At 42.4% G+C, this 23,615-nt stretch overlaps 1 protein-coding gene across 1 annotated transcript in view; it reads right to left on the reverse strand.

Annotated features, from left to right (window-relative positions):
• Positions 1 to 1,887: 1,887 nt before the first annotated feature.
• The window catches only part of LOC126339987 (prolactin-releasing peptide receptor-like), a 552,558-nt gene continuing 530,830 nt past the window's right edge, over positions 1,888 to 23,615 (reverse strand). The window contains exons 7-8 of the mRNA XM_050001677.1: positions 12,103 to 12,237; positions 1,888 to 2,548 (exon numbers count right to left, since the gene is read on the reverse strand). Coding sequence (XP_049857634.1) covers positions 2,344 to 2,548; positions 12,103 to 12,237 — 340 coding nt within the window. The 3' untranslated portion in view covers positions 1,888 to 2,343. The remainder of the gene's footprint in view (positions 2,549 to 12,102; positions 12,238 to 23,615) is intronic.

Genomic DNA, 23,615 nt, shown 5'->3' on the forward strand with positions numbered 1-23,615 from the left:
GAGTACGATTTCGTACAGCTTTCAGTTTACGCATTTACGCATTTACGATAATACGCACCTTCCGTGTGAAGTTCACTTGAGTTCTCTTCCATATGTGATACCGAGTGAGAAAATGTCAAGAAGAGAAACATTTCCACTGCTTGTCGATTACGATCAGTATTTGGATATCTCAATCGGAAACGACATAATGAAATTAAATTTTACTTCAACGGTGTGATATTTAAACGTACCCAGGCTGTCAGCAATGAGTCAAATGAATGTGAAGAAATGAATGAGATCTCTTAAGCTTAGCATTAAGGTGTGGTACCGTGTAGGAAATGTGCGTTAATAGTTAGTGGAAAACAGTCTGTTCATAATTTGTAAACATACTACAGATTTTCCACTGATGTTCCAGCGACGGTAGTCCGAATCGAAACTGAGAAGCTAAATTATTGGAAGCTTTGTGCAAAAGGAGTTTCGGAATGCTAACAAGCAGTCACAAAACACGAAAGCTGAAATTTTCAGACTTGTTTGGATGGGCCACTACTGGAAGTACAGGGATAGATATTATAATTATTTAGTTAATGATCATGGGAAACAGTAAAAAAAAGAACTTTTGTTCCAGTGAAGCAGGAAACGTTCGAAGAAAAATAAACTGGTAGGTGCGATTTGCGGGCGAAAGCTTGTGCTGTTCGTTGATAGCATACAGCCGGAAACATGAGTGAAATGTGAAATGAAGAGTCCAACTACTTCGCGACGGAGACAAGCCATTCACAACGAAGTATGTATGCGGAAAGCGAGGCCCACATACTGCTACCGACCTCGTTCAATAAATTCCGAATTTCACTTTGAAATTTGACAAATACTCTCCTTGCAGCCATGATATGACATCCAGTTACTATGTCCGCACATGAAATGGCTTGCTTTTTAAAGTTATGATAATAGAGACATACTGAACACATCAATTCAGGGCCCTAACTGGTGGTATTCTGTACAGAGCTTGATGACTATTCAGTGCTTCGTAGGACAATAATCATAATAGGCAAGTGTGGAACTCTCACTATAAATGTCGCTGTCTTTATAGTGACAGCAGCATTAACAGAAAGTAGACGATACGTTTGGTAAGTCATTATTGTTCCGCGAGAGATAAGTGATTCTCACGTTCCTGCAAATCATCTTGTTACGGTCCTTAAGAAACAAGAAACACTGTGTTAAGGAGACAGAAGGTCTCAGGCTGTAAAAAATAAAAAACAAAAATGTATCCAGTGGGAACCTATTGCTCTTCTATAGAGTGTGTGCTCATCTCGATCATTACAAACTGGGTAGACACGTAGTGATTATTTTCTGCTTCAATGCAACACGCATTTTAATTCCCACCTGGTTTTCGCCCTGACACAAAGGGTGCGATATAGCTACCACGTACGAGTGAACCACGGTTAATATCGGAAATGGTGGACATCGTCATTCACATAGAAGAGTTAAGTTCAAAATAAATTTCTTCTATTATTCGAATATTCTCTGTCAATTACAGATAGCAGCAAGCTAAAATGTGTCAAAACAGTCTTTGCCTTCTCAAATCTCTTTTCTAACCGAAGCATCTAGAACGGATAACCTGGAAGACAGTGAACTGCTAAATGAGATGTAAATACAATAACAACTTTAAGAGATGTTCTCTGGTAAATCAGTAAAGGATTGCGGCTGTAAGGAACTATAAACCATTCAAAGTATGCGCCAAGTCCGCCGTACTTACTGTATTTTTAAAGATATGATTGAAGTCACTGAAGAGGGAATTTATCTAATCAACCTTATGTTTGGAATTAAAGGCATATTTTGTCTCATTCATATAGTGCATTTTGTCACATTCGACGTTCAATAGTTTGACTCAAAATATTTGGAACAGTTGATGTATTCTATCTTGGCAATGCACTTTGCTTTATTAACTTTAATCTTCAGCAGTTTAATTCAAGATAACTGTAATAGTAGTGAACAGTATGTTTGGTTCTTTCTTCACGCATTTGACGACTATTTTGATATGCACTTTCCAGTTGCTGAAACAAAATTTATTCATTTGTCCACACGAACCATAGTTTTCGAATCTCCAGTAATAGAACGATGGCTGCCGGAGCATAACCTGTAACAGTGGAATAAGTACTCTGTGAATGTTTCCAGCTTGGTAAACAGACGCCGCCAGGGTTCCCGTAGCACTTGAACCGTGGGCAGAACACAGAGGGCGTGGTCGGTCGGCAGTGGGTCCTCTCCAAGGAGCCGCGCACACGGCCTGCCTGCCAGGAAGCTGAGGGCGGTTCCTCAGACTCGGACCCTGCGGCTGCTGGTGGAGGTGGGGGAGCCCACGGCGGCCTGCCCTCAGGACTTGCCCTCCCGCCCCTCCTCCACCTGCTCCTCCGGCTCCTCCCCCTCCTCCTCGTCGTCCTCCGGAGACTCCAGACCGGCTTCCGGCGGCTGCTGCTGCTGCTGCTGCACCACCGCCCCCAAGGCCGACTGGCTGCGGTTCCGTAGCCGCCGGCGCTCACCAAAGCGGAAGTACAGCCGCAGCCGCTCCTTCTCCAGCCTGTAACAAGGGACCGTCACAAGAGCTGCGTCCTCCGGAACAGAATCAAGTCAACGGAACAATCCCAAAGTACCGAGCTCTACCGATACCCATTAAAGTTGCTACGCCACTAGTGACATCATTACAGGGCAAGTGCGACAGGGAAGTTGCATTCTGAGGGTTCTTAACAGACGGACAGACAGACAAATGGGCAAGACATGAAATTATATATATTATATATATATTTTACTGCTATGTAATTACAAAGCAACAATTTTCGGATTTTTTCTTTATTTATATTGTCACACCTTGTTTCTAACCATATTTCATGGATTCTAGGTCAAAGAAAAGTGCCATATAGGTTTCGATGCGTGAATTTGCGAGTATCAGAATATGTTACATGAAAGGAAATATTTTTAAAATTCACTGACTTCGAAGCTTCGATTTTCTTGTTGGCCACGGAGTGTAGACCTCAGTGCTGGGCCGGCCTGGGTGGCCGAGCGGTTCTAGGCGCTACAGACTGGAACCGTGCGAACGGTACGGTCGCAGGTTAGAATCCTGCCGCGGGCATGGATGTGTGTGATGTCCTTAGGTTAGTAAGGTTTAAGTAGTTCTGAGTTATAGGGGACTCATGACCTCAGAAGTTAAATCCCATAGAGCTCAGAGCTATTTGAACCTCAGTGCTGGGTGGTTATAATTAAAGTGCAGCTACTTTCAAGTGTCCAGTGTTGGCTGTAATTATCGTATGGCGGAGGTACTTTGCAGATATGCTAAAGTATTAGTTCGGAACTGATTTACACTGAAAAAAAGTTCAATTTTTAGCCAACAGGTGCAAATCTGGTGCTGTACAGGATCTCGTCGACGTCAACGGTGTTCATATTAAAAAATAGTGAGAGCAGTGGTTAACAATAAAATCAGCATCATGGCTTTCTACCTTGTTTGACCTTTCCTGCCCACGTCCCATTCTTAATACATAACGTATAGAAATATTTCTGTATGTCGTTCTTGAATTCATAGAGCCAGATTTTCATCTGGTGACCAAAATTGGAACTAATTTTTTTCCAGCGTAAATTGGTTCTTTATTAACGCATTAGAATATCTGCCATGTTTCGCTGCCGTATGATAATTACATACCACAACGGACCTCTGTGAATAGCGGCAACTCAGTAATAACCACCACATATTTGACATCAATTTCAACTTGATATTTCTACCCGTTCCTAACGAAAAGGGGTTTTAACAACAAAGCGATCCTATAAGGATGAAAATGTGGAAATGCCTACCTAGGAAAGTATCCTGATTTTTCTGAAGATTTGTTTCCATTATGAGGCACAATGTCAAAGCTTGTGTCTTAAACTGTCTTAAGCCAACATGATCGTTATTTAACTGATCAGCTGCTTGCTGTCTGTGCTCTCACGTGCTGTGCTACCACAAGCTAGGGATTGACTGTCAGACTGATTGTACAATAGTTCTCGCACCTCGCATCTTGCTCTCACTAGTTTCGGGTTGTAGGGATGGTATTTTCTGAAAGTGTGATTATTTTTCTCCAGTATCAAAGATACACAAGTTGAATATCAGCTTCTTTGCAGCTTCTCGCAATGATCGCTCTAGATACACCAACGAGAAAAAAGAGGATCTGAGCAGGACGGAGGAAGCAGAGGCACTGCACACGAATTCACTGACGGCTATTAGACAATTTAAAGAGGACCACTGTACGGGCTAGTCAATGAATTATCGGGAGGAACGTCCAATAATAGCACCACTCAAATGTTAATTCTGGTAATGTCATCGTTGGTATATATAAAATATTGGTGTTGTTTTTGTTTAGGAAGGGTCTACAGGAACGCGATAGCTCCTCTGGAACGTCGACACCTAAAGAAGGACAGGCCCATGAAAGAAATCAGGAGAAGCGCCGAACTGACAGTATTAAATGAGGTAAAAATAGAATGACAGCGAGATGCGAACGATGCATAACAAAGAAAGAAGTCAAGCTTTGCGATAAAGGGTAGCGGTAGTAGGTCAAGGTGTTATATTATCTCGTGGTTATAAATGAGAGAAAATGTAACACAAGGAGTTCAGCAACTAACATGGCATACATTAGACGGGAATTTTATGCAAATAAATTATGTGTGATGGTACCAGGTTACATAAGAAACTAAATTAAACTGTTAATATGCAGCATAATAATGGATGAAGTATGTGGTAGTATAAATTCAGATAAATATTAAATTGAAAAATAAAGGTATAAATATTCTATGTGATCAAAACTATCCGGACACCTGGCTGAAAATGATCCATCGGCAATGCTGGAATTCAGTATGCTGTTGGCCCACGCTTAGCGTTGATGACAGCTTCAACTCTCGCAGGTATACGTTCAATCAGGTGTTGGAATGTTTCTTGGGGAACGACACAGAGTGCTGCACTGAGGAGAAGTATCAATGTCGGACGGTGACGCCTGGCACGAAGTCGGCGTTCCAAAACATCCCAAAGGTGTTCTACAGGATTCAGGTCAGGTCTCAGTGCAGGCCTATCCATTACAGGGATGTTATTGTCGTGTAACCACTCCGCCACAGGCCGTGGATTGTGAACAGGTGCTCGATCGTTTTGAAGGATGATATCGCCATCCCCGAATTGCTCTTCAATCGTGGGAAGCAAGAAGGTGCTTAAAACATCAATGTAGGCCTATGCTGTGATAATTCCACGCATACCAACAAGAGGTGCAAACCCCCTCAATGAAATTCCACGCAAAACAACAAGGGGTGCAAGACCCTTCCATGAATAATGGTTCAAATGGCTCTGAGCACGATGGGACTTAAAATCTGTGGTCATCAGTTCCCTATAACTTAGAACTACTTAAACCTAACTAACCTACGGACATCACACACGTCCATGGCCGAGGCAGGATTCTATCATGCCATCGTAGTGGTCACGCCGTTCCAGACCGAAGCTCCTAGAACGGCACGGCCACACCGGCCGGCCCCCTCCATGAAAAACACGAGCACACCATAACACCACCGCCTCCGAATTTTGCTGTTGGCACTACATGCGCTGGCAGATGACGATCACACACTGCCATCGGACCCCCACTTTGTGTATCGTGATCCGTCACTCCACACAATGATTTTCCGCTGTTCAGTTGTCAATGTTTACGCTCCTTATTCCAAGCGAAGCGTCTTTTGGTATTTACCGGCGTGATGTGTGGTTCTGAGCAGCCACTTGACCATGAAATCCTAGTTTTCTGACCTTCGCCTAACTGTCATAGTACTTGCAGTGGATCCTGATGCAGTTTGGAATTCCTGCATGATTGTCTGGATATATGTCTGCCTATTACACATTACAGTCCTCTTCAACTCTTGGAAGTCTCTGTCCGTCAACAGACGAGGTCGGCGACTACGTTTTTGTGCTGTACGTATCCCTTAACGCTTCCATTCCAGTATCACATCGGAAATAGTGGACCTAGGGATGTTTAGGAGTCTGGAAATCTCGCGTACAATCGTATGACAGAAGTGACACTCAATCACCTGACGACTTTCGAAGTTCGTGAGCCCTGGTTTTGACATTTTACTGGTCCTGGCATGAGTCTGCAGAATCGACGTTTCGAGTGGCCTTTTGTAATGCGCTAGATAGGAGTTTTCCACAACTGGTGCCGTAATGCCTGCATCTCCATACATTTAGCCGCGACAGGTGAAGCTGAATATTTATCCACTATCTTCCGCACACACAGTAGAATGTTAATTCTGGTAATTTTTCGTCAACGAACTCATATTCGTCAGAATAGGGGGTTTCAATTAGTTATTTGTGTCTTGACAGTTAATTCTAAAATACTGCTGCGTACAGGCTATGGGATATATATTTTTGGGGAAATCTGAAAGAGCCACCCACCTTGTGAAATGGTTGCTGTGTGTTTGCTAAATGTATCTCAATGCTCTGTTTTCTAGAAGCCAGTCACTGTGCTACATGGCCAGATCCGGTAAAACAACGCTTCCAGTGTTGTGAACTATTACTGGATTTGAGTCTTTCCAACGTGCGAACGTTGTAAAGACAAATTAACTGGCATTGGTTGGTATTTTATTGTATTATTAATTTTTTTTGCCCAGTGTTATTTTGTTGGTGCGAATGACCTTTATGTGAAGGGCTGAGACTACCATTCCCCACACATATTTCTTTATGCCCATTTCAATGAATCAATGAAATGGTCATCATTTGGATTTGCAGCTCCTTGTGTTTACCGTGTCAAAACTTTAGGATGTGAGGTCCGCCATTTATGCAAAACACCGTTTGTTCCAAGTTCCCAAACATGTTTCAGCACCACTGTGCCACCTTGAGTGAGTTTCCTTTTTATTTAATCTGTGTACTTCGTGTGCATGATTTTTCAGGACCACTTTTGTATTATTTATTACACATAGCTTATCATGTTGTTGTGTGACAAGCCCTTTTATTCTCAGCATCATGGTGAAGTGTTGAGATGCACACGTAAGTATAACACGTATTTTCACAAATAAGGTCGTAAAAACACTTTGTACTTTCACCAAAACACACTAATCTGTATGATAGGACCCTCGTGACCGGTTAAAATATCTCAACTATATCCATCCTGATCCCTTTGTTTATTCAAGACGTTTAATGAATATAGAACTATTTGCTGGACTGGAGACTTATTTGTAACATTTTCAGACGAGTTATGCCATTTGTACGGGAGATTTTGTCATTCTGCAGCCATCTCAGAAACGATGGCAGAGCACTCCAGAAGTATACCGCTACAGACAACTGTCTTCAGCCAGCCGCAGGGCTTCTCAGAAACCCTCTTTTGATGGCAGCCGAAACAAATAACAAGAGCATAGCCATCAGTTAAATGAGGTGGCTGTAGTAAATAGATGTGGATAGCGTGACATATGAAAGTTTGGGTCGGGCCAGGAGGCGTGTACGGATAGCCGAAGTTGTGAAGGTGGCCGCTCGCGATAATCGAGTTGTCTGGGTTCAAGTCCCAGACCGGGAGAAGTATTTATGTTACTAGTAGGTGGTATATCTATGCCTAATACTGCTGAAGCCAAGATCTGTACATCAGCGAATTTATTTCCAATAAAGAAACGTTAACGTAAGTATCGCCGCCCGAACAGGCCACGGAGGCCCAATGGTACCGACCGGCCGCCGTGTCATCCTCAGACCATACGTGTCACTGGATGCGGATATGGACGGGCATATTGTAAGCACACCGCTCTCCCTGCAGTATGTCAGTTTCCGAGACCGGAGCCGCTACTACTGAATCAAGTGGCTCCTGAGTTTGTTAATCACGAGAATTATGAAGACAGTTACAACAGTTTTCATGAATGATTGATGCTAGGCGACATAGACTGCCCGTGATTTCCTTCTACGTCATAGTATAACAACAAACATATAGATAATAGACTTTCTTAGGTGACAGCAAATCATTAAATATAGACAGAAATTTCTCAGATGAACTGCGTACTACTATTATTATTTTATATTTGTAGTTTGTATGCGTGGGATGGTAGTGTGAATGTATATCCTCACCTGAATTGTCTACCTGAAAAATGAGAGGCAGTCCAACCACTTAAGGTTATTTGATCGATGACAGATGGAAGTAAAGCTGTAAGTATATTGCAAGACAGCAATTTCGTTTAGCAGTATAAATACTGAAATACCAGTCAACTTTGGGCACAGAGATGGCAGTCCAGTAAAGGTGGTGGTAAATATACACAAATCAATAGATTAGTACTATTAACAGAGCTTTAAATTATTTGCTAAGATGGAAGTCATACTAACGTTTCTAATTATTAATACCGTCAACACTGCTGTCGTTTTACTGGGAGCTGGAGCCAGCCCCGTTTTCGTGTTTTGTTTGTTGTCTTCAGTTGCACATGAAAGTGTTGTTGATAAGCGTGTCTGGGTATGCTGTGTTTAGTTCGTGAGTGCTGACACGTCCTGCAACCCTGCGACGTTCCGTGGTCGATCTATGGCTGTTCAGTTCCGCTTTCGTCTTGCAGTCTTGCAGCTATGACAGCTTCGTCAGCCCCTATCGGTCTTTACGGTGGGCCTGGAGATAGTAGATTGCACTGTGGCGTCAGATGCTCCTGCTTTGTCAGTCTGCGTCTTTGCGACGCGATCAGTACTCATACAATGGCGATTTTTTTCAAGGCTCCTCGTCGATCGCCTCGACTTCTTGAAGAAACGTGCTTGAAACTCAAGCATCTGCAGTAGCTAGCGTCGTGTGTAGAGTTGTAAGTCTTCCGCAGACGTCATAAGCAAGTGTAGGCTATGGTAGTTTTCGTAGTAGGTTTGGTCACTTAAGGCGTACCTATATTACCTGTACATTAGGTGTGTCGCATACCAACTGGACGCTACCTCATAACGATCACTTACGCCATCGATGTCTTAGTAATTCTGCTAAAAAGTGGTAGCAGTTTACTGTCTAGAAACTGAAAATAGGCTCATATAAAAAACACTGTGTAAACTATGAAACAATTTTGTTCCACACAGTTATTCGCCGAGCGGTTCTAGGCGCTACAGTCTGGAACCACGCGAACGCTAGGGTCGCAGTTCGAATCCTGTCTCGGCCATGGATATGTGTGATGTCCTTAGGTTAGTTAGGTTTAAGTAGTTCTAAGTTCTAGGGGACAGATGACCTCAGAAGTTGAGTCCCATAGTGCTCAGAGCCATTTGAACCGTTTTTGAACCGTTATTCTACTGTTTGTTACTTAACCATAAAGAGTGTTTATAGCAAAATAGAATCTGTTAATGTTTAATTCTGGTGTTATTCCAAAATTATTGATTTGTAACACGAAAGGTGGGGATGTTCTAGTAAAAATAAAGAAAATAATTCAGTTTTATCATTTAACGCTTGAACATGCCATTTCCGCAACAAAACTGTAAATTAAAATGAAATCGCAAAACAAAGACATATTCAGTAATTCATCGAACTTACGTAAAACATGCTTCTGTTATTCATAAGCTACTTTCACACTTATCAATAACTATTGGCTTTGATCATGACAAAGAGCGTTCTACTAGCACAAAATAACGACTTCTAATGAACTATACTTACATGAAAAGTAATTGCTTTAGTTACATAAAGGCACAGGGGTTGCGCTATCAACTAATTTTTAGTAATTATAAAAGAAAATTCGCATTTTGTAAGGACATAAATTAGACAACAGACTAACAGTGGATGATGTGCAATTCTAGTTCTGTCCAAAACAAACGAGAAACCGAAGAGAATTTATGTTTCTTTTCCTACAAATGCTACAAATACTACGCATTATCCTAACTTACGCAAATTACTTTTCAAAGAAAATTTGTAATTAAAATTCTAATAGTAAAATGTTGTCCTTTTAGTACTTTTGGCCAATTTGGGTATTTTGCCGTTAGTCTACGTACTACACGTCCAAAAAGTTCATGAAAACGACTTGACTAAAATGCGCGACTTGATTGTGTCTGCTCCGTGGTCACCGAAATTGTCTCAATTCTAATGATGTGTCAGATTCCAAGGTTGTATGGGATATCACTCGTGATAACCAGCAAATTTTGTCCTCATTATTTCGTGGGAAGCGGAAGTGCGACAGCGATTGCGATCCATAACTGTATCTCATGAATTCTACTTGCTTGAGGATATGTTTCAGTTCGTGTTTATGTAGCAAGGCACATACCACTCCTTTTAAAGTCTTGTTAGAAGACGACGAGAAAGTATTGAATGACACTTACTACTTGGCACATGCGGAAGTACCGCATCTATAATTGGCTGCTGCCTTGAGTGTCACCTTGATAGGGGTTCGTTCCTGCTGGTGCAACAGCGAAATTGCTTCTGCCAGGTAGTTGATTCACGAACTGGAATAGTTTGTCAGTTTTCGTCGAACTTCAAAACCATAGCCTAAGATTTCTGTTCTTGCCCGACTAGCCTTCTCTTTACTCGTTTAGAAGGCGTCTGATGTCAAAGAAGTGGTGTGGACAATAGTTGTGCACAGTGAGCAGGAAAATGTCGTCTGCATGGCCTCTGTTCCACTAGATGAAGTGCAGATATTCCATTAGCTCATAGGTGCCATCTTCTTTGTCTTTCCCGATGTCATAGGAATCGCCAACCAGCTGCTTTTTCATGGTCAAAATCCGACAGCAGTACGTGTGGGTTTCGAGCTCGCAGTCAATGATGTTGTCCTCCTTATTTGCCAAAATCGTTGAAATGGGGCTGCTCTACATAGCTTAATTGGTTTTTGGTGTTGGAATAATAACCAACCTGATTTTAAACTGGGACACTTTTATATAAATTATATTGCACTTCTCTCCCATCTAAGTCCCCTAACTTGGAAATGTATCTTTGACTGCGGAATATTATTAGACACATACGACCGTCAGTAACTTATCTACGTATGATTGTACGCTTTTGAACATACACTTTTATGTTCGAGGATATCCTAGATAAATTACATGCAAGAACAGGTCTTTTTCGTGACCACGAGGAACATTGCTTCTGAGTAAGAACATGGTGGTTGTATGTAAACTTTCGGTACTTCAGCCAGTGTAGACGGAAACCGGTTTACCGTATTGGTACGCACCTTTATAGGAATGACGCATAGGGTGTGCACTGTAGGATTTGCAATGTAAGCAGATTTAGTGTCATGACCTGCCGTTACGCGCCGGTAGAGATACCACGACGAAAGCTTGAAACACAAGCATCAGACTGCATTTCAGTTGCAGCAATCAACATTTGTCTGGACGTGGTAGACAGAGCTTTATTTGTAGAGCTGTTTTATCGAAACAACAGCAATGGTATTACTACTCTTCGCGAGAATAGACGTGTTAAAGGAATAAGGGGAAAGCTCCTCTTTCCGCACTGGGATTCAAAAACGAGATTTGAAAGTTCGAATTAAAAGCTGACTTGGGAATTTCTCCTAGGAGAAGCCAAGGACGAATTGTGCTACAAATTATAGAAGAAGCTACTGTTGCCATGGCTGAGAATTCTGGACGTAAGGTGCAATCTGAAAGCAGTAAACGAGCTGTGTAACGACAGCCGAACACACCGTAGTCCATCGTTCAAAAAGTATTACGAACAATTGTGAAATGGTCAAACTTTCACGCTGCAGTGGATGCAGATGGTCGTCATACTGAGTAAGCAAGGTACACAATTGACAAATGTTACCCTCTCGTGCGGAAATTAAAATGTGTTTCCTCCAATCGTTTCTTCATTATTTCTCTTCGACATGTCCCTACAGATGTTCCCACGAAGTTTCATTATCCTACGATCACTCGTTTTTCACGGAGGCCCTCTCAAGCAGCGAAAGTTTAATTATAACCTCCCGGTATATTACCTACAGTATGAAAATGAACCTGGCAACTGTGCTTGTAAGACGGATCCTATGAATTCTGCAGTAACGCAGTGTCTCGCTGAGAATGAATATTCCATGCAATATTAAATATTAACTTCTCGCGCTTCCGTCCTGAAGCGATATATTAAATGGCTTTGTTTAGTAGCAATGAGCTCAGAGCTGCGATAAAAAGAAAAGGTGAACTACGGCCACTGCGTCACCCGGCTTTATTACACACACAGAAGTAGAGAATGTACTTACGGACTGAGAGTCCACGAGGCGTACAGTGCAGGAGTGCTGCATGTGTGCAGAAAGGCGAACCACACGAACACCGTATAGGTCACGTCGAGGTGTGCATCGTTCTCGTACGTCTCTGGGAGCACTTGTCGCACGACCCTGCAGCAAGAGACAAACACGTCGTGAGTGGCTGGTCCAATGATAACAGACGAGCAGTAATATATCTGAAGTCTGGATATTAGGTGGAACTCAGTAAATTTCCAGTCATGCCAGAAAAACTCATAAGCTATAAATTAGTTCACAGAGGATAAACATGTTTATCTGAGTTCCACAGCGACACTCAGTTTTAGTTCTGTACGAAGTTTCAGTATCTGCATAATCTCACACACTTTGTTTTAGTCAGTGTAGTAGCTACACCATAATTTAATGAGCATCGTAGTACGTATCCACGTGCACCTCATTATATACTATCCATTGTACGCTACAAACTGAAATGATACAGCGAAGTGAGGGTGTCCAGAAAAGTCAGCGTAGGTGTTTGAAATGTACAGTAAATATTCGTGTCAAAAATATTTTTATTTTTTAAATGGACCCATCTCTGTAAATTGATGTTTCATTAATATTGCTGAACATTTTGTTACACATGAAAAATAAAGACAGCGGCAGTTTCATCTTGACTGCCACATAAATATCACCTGATGCACACCGATTCCAATTAGTACGCCAAATGTGTTTTGTGCAGCGAGTAGGTCTTCGATGCTCTATATGGTAATTTTTACGATGTGGTTCACTGTAAGCATTGGTATGAAGCATGATTAGGAGGTCACCCTCTCTGAAAACGTAGAGATGTTGAAGCTTCGAGCCATACATCGTAATGCAGCTCAGTATCTCTACTGGGAAGAATACCGCTCAGTAATGAAAAGTGTCTGAATGTGAGTCTTTATCACACCGATAATCCGCTTATGCGTAAATTGCACTTCATTCTGGGAGACAGATTTTGCGAAAACGTTTTTTTGAAGTCTGGTTGAAACTTTTGAAAGGCAGGAATCTGACAACCACATCGCTCTTCAAACGGGTGCGTCGATTCCATTGCTTTTACAAGTATATATAGATAGTGTACATTTCGAACAGATAAGCTTATAATAACATATGTGGAGCATTCGGTGCTAAAAGGAAAGTGCGTGGGGTTATTAAAACCATATAGTTAGCTGATAACAGGTCGTAGGTAAAGGTAAAGTTTCATGAACCAGAAGGTTACCTGACACTACAGAGTGCTTCACACTTCCTGTGCAACAAGCTACGCAAATTTAAGTATCAAGTGCGTTTTTCTTACTTATCACTTCTTTTTCCGTGTGGTTTTTGCTTTTAGGAAGCTTTACTTTTCGAGTACTAGTAATAGTGTTCCATAGATTTCGTATTTGTTTTGAATAGAGTCCAGAGACAGTTAGTGCTTATTTTCATTATTTCCAAAAAGATGTGTCAGCTATCAGCCGCCTTTAGTGAATTAGCAGGTTAGTTAAAAGTTGATTACCTAACTCTCTACTGTAAATTGTTGATTTCTTAGGATAGATAGGATACGATGTGTGATTGTTGTGTAGGGAAGCAGGAGGAGCTGGCCACTGTTAGCGAACGGCTGAACGTGCTGACGGCCGCGGTCAGCCGTCTTTAGGCTGCTGCCTCGGAGTGTAGCGGCAGTGCGCAGTGTTGAGTCTGGTGCGTCGCATGGTACACCCCAGATGCTACACGCTTCACCACGGTCCCTACTGTCGAGACATCTTGACGGGCACCGGGCACGGTTGGGCCACCTTCTCCCCAAGGGGAGTGGCGCGTTCAGCGGCGTTCGTGTCGCACGAGGCCGAGGGTCAAAGTGGAGTCTGGCCGTGTGGTATTGCCCACTCTGCCTGTGAGTGGCCATGTGGACGAAGCAAAATCAACATACTCGTGAGATGCAGAGCAGCATACGCAAAGAACAAAAAGAGTCTTCCTTGCAAAAAAGAATCTACTAGTATCATAAATAGTCTTCAATTTGAGAATGAAATTTCTGAGATTACGTCAGGAGCACAGCATCGCAAGAAGTGAATCATAGACTGTGAAAAAACACTCTCGAATACTGCAGCACGTGTAACACAGAAAAAGTAAAGTAGCAATTAATGCACGGTAGCCGCTGTGGAAGCAAACATACTTTTTTAGGTTATTAACTGAAAAAAAGTTGTGGAATAGGATAAGTACACTACTTATTTTGAAATGAAATTACTGCGTAATATTTAGGTCATGGATGGTTTCCAACATAAAGGGAAGTTCAAAATTTAATTTTCATGAGACGTCAGACTGCAACAAACACTCAGGTACAGCTAAAATATCCCATACGAGGTGGTACAGTAGCTGAGGCACTGAACTCTTATTCTGGAATCCACTAGTCCACTTAGTTGTCTGGGCAGCATGATAAGGATTTACTCAGTTTCCATAGACCATTCTAGTTTATCGGCGGGGTAGACACTTCGGCAAAGCTGTATCCATTACTCCAACCGAGAATTCCGTTGACTTCATTGGTCACGGCATGTCAAGTTATCCCTTCACCATCAGCAGGTAAAGGATTTTCTTTCATTGTTAGATAAAGCAGAATTGCAGACATCAACACATTTAAAGACCTTGTTTCTGTATGTACCTCTCAAATCTCATTATATTTTCGTCTAAGCACCATATTACTGAGAGGACACATGAGAACCATCTAAGTGCATCCAATTTACTTTTCCTGATGTCTCGTTGTCGTCTTGCACTACGCCTTCGTCTAGGTGATAGTTGTGGCTCGACATGTTTCTCACCCAGATTACCTCTGTCCATGTACTGATATACTGAAACTGAAGCGGTAAGCTATTCCTTAAAAGACTCTAATCAAACGGATACATACTCTGTCTGACAAGAAAAGTGGAGCATGAAGAGGAGGAGCAGGAAATGAAGGCAAACATGAAATTTAAGTACATAAAAATTCTGTACACTCCCCGGGTGAAACAATGCATTCGCAATGCTAAAATCAGGCAATCTCGCTCCCTTGTATGCAGCGATCTGACGGCCACGAGTCTATGGAAGAATCTCCGTAGCTTGGGGGTCGGAAAGGCAAAATCGGAAACTACTTTTCATGTGTCAGCTAACCAATTAAACGAATTCTTCTCTGCACCTTTGAATACCCGCACGGCTAATAATTACCGTCCACAAGAATCCCCAAACAGGATAACTAACAACGATACCTTCCATCTAAAACATATAACAACAAATACAGCAAGAAAAGCAATAATGAGAATCTATTGTGATGCAATAGGCAACGACAGTATCGGTATAACCATGATTAAGAATGTTGCCGATGTCTTAGTACCTGTCTTAACTGACATATTTAATTTTTCCCTCGTGAACGGAATATACCCCACTGCATGGAAAAGAAGCATAATTCGACCCATCCCTAAGATCGAAAACCCGCAACTGCCTAGTGATTACCGACCAATTAGAATACTTCCTGCTGTTTCCAAAGCACTTGAATATATTGTTCGTGACCAAATCACTTGCATAAATTCAGCCTATATGACAAATTTCAATCAGGTTTCTGTAAACATCACAGCACAAACACTGCTCTAATTAAAGTAACTGATGACTTGAAATATGCCATCGACAATCGAAAGGCAACAATATTGACGCTACTGGACTTCAGCAAAGCTTTTGACACTGTTAACTTTGACATATTGCTCAGAAAAATGCAACCGCTTAATTTCTCTGATAGTGCAATGAGATGGTTTGAAAGCTTCTTAAAAGACAGACAGCAATGTGTTGTCTGCGTAAACGAAAAACCTTCCTGGAAACATGTTTCGTCGGGAGTGCCACAAGGATCAGTCTTAGGACCACTTTTGTTTTCTTTATATGTTAACGATATTTCGTCGGTTCTGTCCTCTTGTAAATATTATTTCTATGCCGACGACCTCCAGCTCTACCTAAGCGTCAGACCTGCAGATGTAAACACTGCAATCGCTCAGATGAATGATGATCTGTCTTCAGTAGTGACATGAGCGAAAAACCTGGTGCTTAAATTAAATGCAAAAAAGACGCAAGTAATCTTCATAGCCCATCAGAAATTAATAAGTTCAGATTTCCGCGAACAGCTACCTCCTATTGTGCTCGACGGTACTCCAATACCATATCAGAAAACAGTGAAGAACTTGGGTGTAACTTTGGATGAGCATCTCAACTGGGCGGAGAATACAGTCGCAGTGTGCCGAAAGACGTCTGCTTGTCTCTATGCTCTCAAAAAGTTTCGGAACATATTTCCACAGGACTTGAAACGCGAGCTCGTGCAAGCACTCGTTCTACCGAACCTTCACTATTGTAATGTGCTTCAACAAGGCTTGAGTAGTGAAAACAAAAGAGGGCTATAGCTAACCATGAATGCCTGTGTGCGTTACACCTGCAACATTCGCCGAGATGATCATGTTAGTGCTTCATACTCCGAGCTAGGGTGGCTGCGGCAGGACAAATTGCGTGACTACCACAATCTATGTCTACTTCACCGACTCCTCGTCGCGCAAGCACCCCTGTACCTTGCTTCATAGATTAATCGAAACACGAGGTCACTCCTATTTGGTATCCTAACTGTGCCCACTCATAAAACACAATCTTTTGCAAACTCCTTCTCAATTGCCCCTTACCTTACGCAAAATCCATTCTCCTGATGCTTTTAAGAAGAAGTTGAAGCATTTCCTACTGTTGTTGTTGTTATTGTGGTCTTCAGTCCTGAAACTGGTTTGATGCAGCTCTCCATGCTACTCTATCCTGTGCAAGCTTCTTCATCACCTAGTACCTAGTGCAACCTACATCCTTCTGAATCTGCTTAGTGTAATCATCTATTGGTCTCCCTCTACGATTTTTACCCTCCACGCTGCCCTCCAATACTAAATTGGTGATCCCTTGATGCTTCAGAACATATCCTACCAACCGATCCCTTCTTCTGGTCAAGTTGTGCCACAAACTTCTCTTCTCCCCAATCTGATTCAATACTTCCTCATTAGTTATGTGATCTACCCATCTAATCTTCAGCATTCTTCTGTAGCACCACATTTCGAAAGCTTCTATTCTCTTCTTGTCCAAACTATTTATCGTCCATGATTCACTTGCATACATGGCTACACTCCATACAAATACTTTCAGAAATGACTTCCTGACACTTAAATCTATACACGATGTTAACAAATATCTCTTCTTCAGAAGCGCTTTTCTTGCCATTGCCAGTCTACATTTTATATCCTCTCTATTTCGACCATCATCAGTTATTTTGCTCCCCAAATAGCAAAACTCCTTTACTACTTTAAGTGTCTCACTTCCTAATCTAATTCCCTCAGCATCACCCGACTTAATTCGACTACATTCCATTATCCTCGTTTTGCTTTTGTTGATGGTCATCTTATATCCTCCTTTCAAGACACTACCCATTTCGTTCAACTGCTCTTCCAAGTCCTTTGCTGTCTCTGACAGAATTACGATGTCATCGGCGAACCTCAAAGCTTTTATTTCTTCTCCATGGACTTTAATACCTACTCCGAATTTTTCTTTTGTTTCCTTCACTGCTTTCTCAATATACAGATTGAATAACATCGGGGATAGACTACAGTCCTGTCTCACTCCATTCCCAACCACTGCTTCCCTTTCATGTCCCTCGACTTTTATAACTGCTATTTGGTTTCTGTACAAATTGTAAATAGCCTTTCGCTCCCTCATAAAGTTCTCCACAAAATTAATGCACAAGCCCAATCCTCTCATCTGTCAAATAGCAAAGATAGCGTCTCCTATCTTGCTCCTGAGATGCCTTCCTCTTCATCTATCTCTATTAGCCACGCAATCTTCTTTTCCTTTATATTTTCTTAATTATGTTTCGTCATGTCTCTCTATTCTTCTCCTCCCATCGCCATGCGTCTCCCTCATACTCCCTTCTGCCAGCACTCCTATCTAAAATCTGTCTCTTCAATAATGTATAATTATAACAGTACTTATGATCTGTGAATATAAACTCTATATGTATGTATTTTTCGAGGTGCACCTTTCTAATTGTTTATTTCACTTTTTGTACTAGATGTAGTTTAACATGCCTACTAAAACATATGAACGTAAAATAAGTAGAATACCTGGTCAGATGTAAGAGAGGGCCTGATGGCCCTAATCTTGCCAGGTTAAATGAATAGATAAATAAATAAATACCACAGAAACTAGTTCTGTAACGTAGATGATGTCCGAAGGAAGGAAGGAAGGAAGCTTGGGTTTAACGTCCCGTCCACATTGAGCTCATTAGTGATAGAGCACAACCTCTGGTGCTGGCAAGGATGGGGAAGGAAATCGGCAGTGCCGTTTAAAAGGAACCATCCCGATATTTTCCTGAAGCGGTTTAGGGAATCACGGCAAACCAAAATCTGGATAGCTGGAAGCTGGTTTCTCTGGAATGCGGGAATGATGCCCGAGCTGGGCCCAGACACGTTCTATTGGGTACAGACTGTGGATTATGCTGGCCACAGGAGTATTTCAAAACCTCGCAGACAGTCTGTAGGTACAAATTTCATGTGCGTACGGGCATCGTCCTGTCGAAAAGCGGCACCGTGATACTGTCACTTGAGAGATAACACTATAAGATGTGGGTTGACCGTGGCTTACCGTCGTGCCATCAGAGTTCTATCAACCACTAACAGCCGTAACCTGGAGTCGTACCCGAAAGCCTCTCCACACCATTACGCCAGGAGTAATACCATTGTGCTTCTTCAAAACGTTGGAAGAATGCGACCTTTCCGCAGTTCACCGCCATAGTCGCCAACGATGATTATCCAGAATAGTGCAGAATCACGCTTCATGGATAAGAACAACCCGGTCAGGACATGACTTCTAACACGACAGTTCGTGTTGCGGTGTTAACAGCAGCCTATGCTGCAAGCACTCTCCGACCAAAGATGCCCGACGACTCAGAATATTTCAGTGAGTCCGTAACATGTCCTCGGATGGCAGGCATAAATATCAAGGGATTTCGGCGTGCTTGGTGCACAGTATGGCGAGTCTTCCTTGTTTGCTTAGGCATGTTCAACCGAAACCTTCATAATGAGTGCCTGCCAAGACTTTCTCATTGTCCAACTTCGCGCCGCTGTGATTCCAGATGGGCCAAAATTCTGGAGAATGCAGGTTTCGACCAGTTGACAAAATGGAGACCGATGACCTCTTCCAAATTGATAAAGCTGTCTCACATGACTTCTTGGCTTGTCCGTGTCCTTCAAAATGATCACTTAATATCAGACGCAGTTCACGCCTAATATATATCGTGCAAGAATTGCCAAGAAACCTAATCATCCACAACACCCATGCACTCTGCTGGCCGTTCTGCCTGTCACAGAGAATTCAAACTCTAATGACTTACATACCCGCCAATGGTGTGTACGTGTACGAAGTTAAATTGGTATCCCGCCATGTCTCCTGGGTGCGCCAAGTTTTTTGTCAGATTGTGTGTGTATGAGAAAAGTGTGTAGGAGTTACGTTGTCATGAACATTATCTAAGTTACAGATTCTCAGGGTAATATAAAAGCGTTAACATAGGTGAAATAGTCGCTCTTCCTTTGCTCATCACGCGAATAGAATTTGAAAGAACATTTACTTGTTCAAGAGACCTTTGGGTCCATAGTTCGTTGCAACTTTCTTGTCCAGACTATCATGAATTATAACTAATACTATTAAACGTTGCCCCAACCTACATCTACTCTCTTAACTTTAACAACACTTACATATAGTTCATATTCCGAGATTTTAAACTTGTATTTCGTGTCACAAGATAATCAGTTCTTGCCTCCTAATAGTCTGTGCTTAACAGTTTTCTCTTTATGTCACACTCCTTCCATATACACTATGTCACAGTATTCCAGCTGATATTTCTGGAATACTCGCCCCGTCATTCTTCCTAACGGATTGCAACAAACAAGTTGTGACCGTTCATGATAAATGGCAGTTTCAGCCTTCTTAATTTGTTCCCGGCGGTTGTTGTGGCATGAAAACGCTGTCTCATGTGTTCATCATGTGAAAGTTCTGCTTTCATTTTGAAGTTCAAAAATTTTATCGCCAAACCCATTCGGTCGGTATTGTGACTAACTATTCCTTTAGCGGTCGAAGTCTTCCGATTGGTTTGATGTTGCCCTCCACGAATTCCTCACCTGTAACACGCTCTTCATCTGAGGGCAGGACTTGCCTCCCACGTTCTCAATTTTTTGTTAAATTTGTTCCAGTCTCAGCCTTCCTTTACAGTATGTATCCTTTCAGCGCCTTGTCGTACCATGGAACCTATTTCTTGATGTCTTAAGGATTGTCGTACATTCTATCTCTTCGTCTTGTCAAAGTTGTCCACATGTTTCTCAGTTCGTCCGTGCTGCGGAGAATCTCCTCATTACTTATGAATACACCAAAATCTCAACATCTCCTATTGCACCACAATGACGCTTCCATTCTCTTCTTTTCTGGTTTCCCCACAGTCCATGACTCACGTCCGTAAAGTACTGGAGACCAAACGTAATATACGGAAGTACCTTCCTTCACTTAAAACCAATATGTGACACCAATAAAATCCTTTCGGGCACGAAAGCCTCTTCGCCCGTGCTTCTCTGCTTTATATGTCCTCTTTGGTTCGTCCGTTAATCATAAGCTATTCAGTCAGATATACTGTCTGTGTAGGCTTCACATCGGTTCTGTCCCTGCAACGAATGTAATGGTTCTGCGTGCTAACTTCAGTACTTCGTCCTCCACTTTGTACTGGCCGCCAGCGTGACGGCTACGTAAGTGAAGGATGGGCATATTAGAGCGCTGGTCGTTGTCTGCGCGTTGATGAGCGATGCAACAGAAGCTTCTTCTCTGAGTTCAAGCGTTGAGTTACTCAAGCGCCACTGCATCAAGTGTCTCGATACGGGAAAAAACCACGACGTCGGCAGACACTGCCATGGGCAACAGTGTTACTATGAGAAAGCAAGCTGCAACTGCCGCGCTTTGTCGCAGCATGTATATGGCCATAGTGCAATAAATTTACTTGCCTACTTACAAATAATCCGATGAGCAGCTAGCTCATCCAGAATTACCTTTTCTTTTTAGTGTCAGTACTGATATTAGTGACAAATACGAAATCACTATATCACAACAAACATCCTGAGCCCCATGGCATCTGAAACAGATACTTCATAGAATTTTCAGCTGTGTCAGCCTCTCCTTTAACCGCAACATACCGTAAATGCCTGGAGCAAAAATCTGTCTGATAGTTGGAAGAAGGCACAGTACACATCCGTCTACAAGAAGGGTAGCAAAAACGATTGAGAGAACTACTGTTGAATGTCTTTAACATACATCTGCTGTAGAATATCCTGGGATCATATTTAATAAGTTATCACGAACAGGACACTGTCATCTATGCCAGTCAACACAGATTCCTAACACATCGGTCATTTGAAGCCCTACTCACTCTTTGCTCGCAAGATATACTGAAAGATATGGAACAAGGTAGATGCAGTACTTCTCGACGTCCGAAAGTCATCTGACTCGGTACTACACCAGAGCACATTGCCGGAAGTGCGTTGATGTGGGACAACAAACAAAATTTGTAATTGGGTAGCTGGATGAACCCAACGTGTTATCTTGGATGATTCATCTATGGATTTAGAAATAACTTCAGAGCCCAATGAAAGTGTTAGGGAACCCTTTCTCTTAATGATGTGTATTAATGGCTAGGAGCATTATGGGCATTAACGTCTGAGGTCATCAGTTCCCTAGACTTAGAACTACCTGTTTCGTAATGATGCGTAACCGATGCGCTTTGCGACGTCAGCCATCGGGTCAGCGTCGCTTCTGAAGTCCTCAGTTCTTTCTTGCATTCTTGAGGTATAATGTGTGCTGGTTGAAATGCATTTCGAGTCTGATAATCATAGTACTCGTTCTAGATGAACACAGAGTGAAGTGGTTAACCTCTGCTGGTAAGCTTTCTCGATCCGAGATAACTCAAGCTCCATGCAAAAGGTTCCGTAATACACAACTTCGTTGGGATGGTTGGCGACATCTCGCAGCTCGTAGATGTAAGTAGGTGTGAGTTGGTTAATTGGACACCCTATGATGCAAGGAACTGCCTTCTCTTATGAACCACGACGTCTAAAAGTGCAAGGTCTACATTTTTCTTCAATTCCATGGTTATTCAAGCGCTCAGATGGAAAAAGTTACAATGATCCAAAAATGTAGGGAGCGTTGCTGTCTCCTGTATCCATGTCGCAAAGATGTAGCCCATATATGTCCAAAACCATTTAGGTTACAAAACCGCCGACTGTTATGCATTGTTGGCTCTGAGCACTATGGGACGTAACTGCTGTGGTCATCTGTCCCCCAGAACTTAGAACTACTTAAACCTAACTAACCTAACGACATCACAAACACCCATGCCCGAGGCAGGATTCGAACCTGCGACCGCAGCGGTCACGCGGTTCCACACTGTTGCGCCTAGAACCGCTCGGTCTCTTCGGCCGGTTGATGCATTGTTCTCGACGTCTTCCATAAGAAGGTTATCTAGTACGGGAAACAGAGCGCTACCCACAGCAGTTTGCTTAAAATACTCTTCGTTAAATAAAAAGTAAGTAAAAGTAAGCATATATTTGGAAAGCTGTGCCGTCGAAACGCACTAAGGCGCCATTTGGTTCAGGGAGAAAATTCTTCAGTCGTTGTGCAATACCTTCTAGGTTTTGAATTTGGTGTTCACATGTTTGTACCAAAGAGCTCAAAAGGGAAGTCAGATATTTTGCTAGGTAATATGTGGATGCTCCTGTACTGCTCGTAATGCAGCAAAAAGTGCAAACCCTTCGTTATGTATCTTGAGCAGGGCTAAAGTCGTGATGCAACTATTTTTATACCCTCATGCTCTTTCTCAGATAGTCAGGAAACTGGCTGCATTTCAGGAGACCGAACGCGTTCCAGTGTACTTGATCCCTTGGATCCATATGGAAATGACGATGCTCTGAGTCCTACACTAAATGTCGTCTTGACAAAGTAAGACGTTACAGGCAGAAGAACAGTAGCGGTTTCCCTTGCCAGCATGTAAAAATACAATTTCTGTGTCTTCTCTTAAAGATGTCCTGTTTCGGTTCTGACATCCGAGTTATGACTTAGCAAGTCTCTCACCTTATTTCTTCAACAGACTCACTGGGAAGTCTCAAGACACAGTGTTCAATAGCTCTGACAAAATACTTGATTGGCAAAGTCTTCAGAACGGACGCGAAATTTAGTCCCTCTTCCAACAATGATATCGCAGCGTCATTCAGTGGTGGATCTGTGCATAAGCGTCTGCTCAGTTCATCTTCTTGCGATGACTAATGCGTAAGGCGATGAATCTTGGAAGTTCTACGCGCCACGACTTGCTGGCGCATCAAGTGCGAAAGCGACCACGTAGCACTGTCCACCCACTTCCAGGAATCCGCTGACAGACAGATGAAGTGGAAGCAAGATTCTGTAGGCTGTTTAGT

The sequence above is a fragment of the Schistocerca gregaria genome, chromosome 1 (genome assembly GCF_023897955.1).
Source record: "Schistocerca gregaria isolate iqSchGreg1 chromosome 1, iqSchGreg1.2, whole genome shotgun sequence".
Lineage (NCBI taxonomy): Eukaryota > Metazoa > Arthropoda > Insecta > Orthoptera > Acrididae > Schistocerca > Schistocerca gregaria.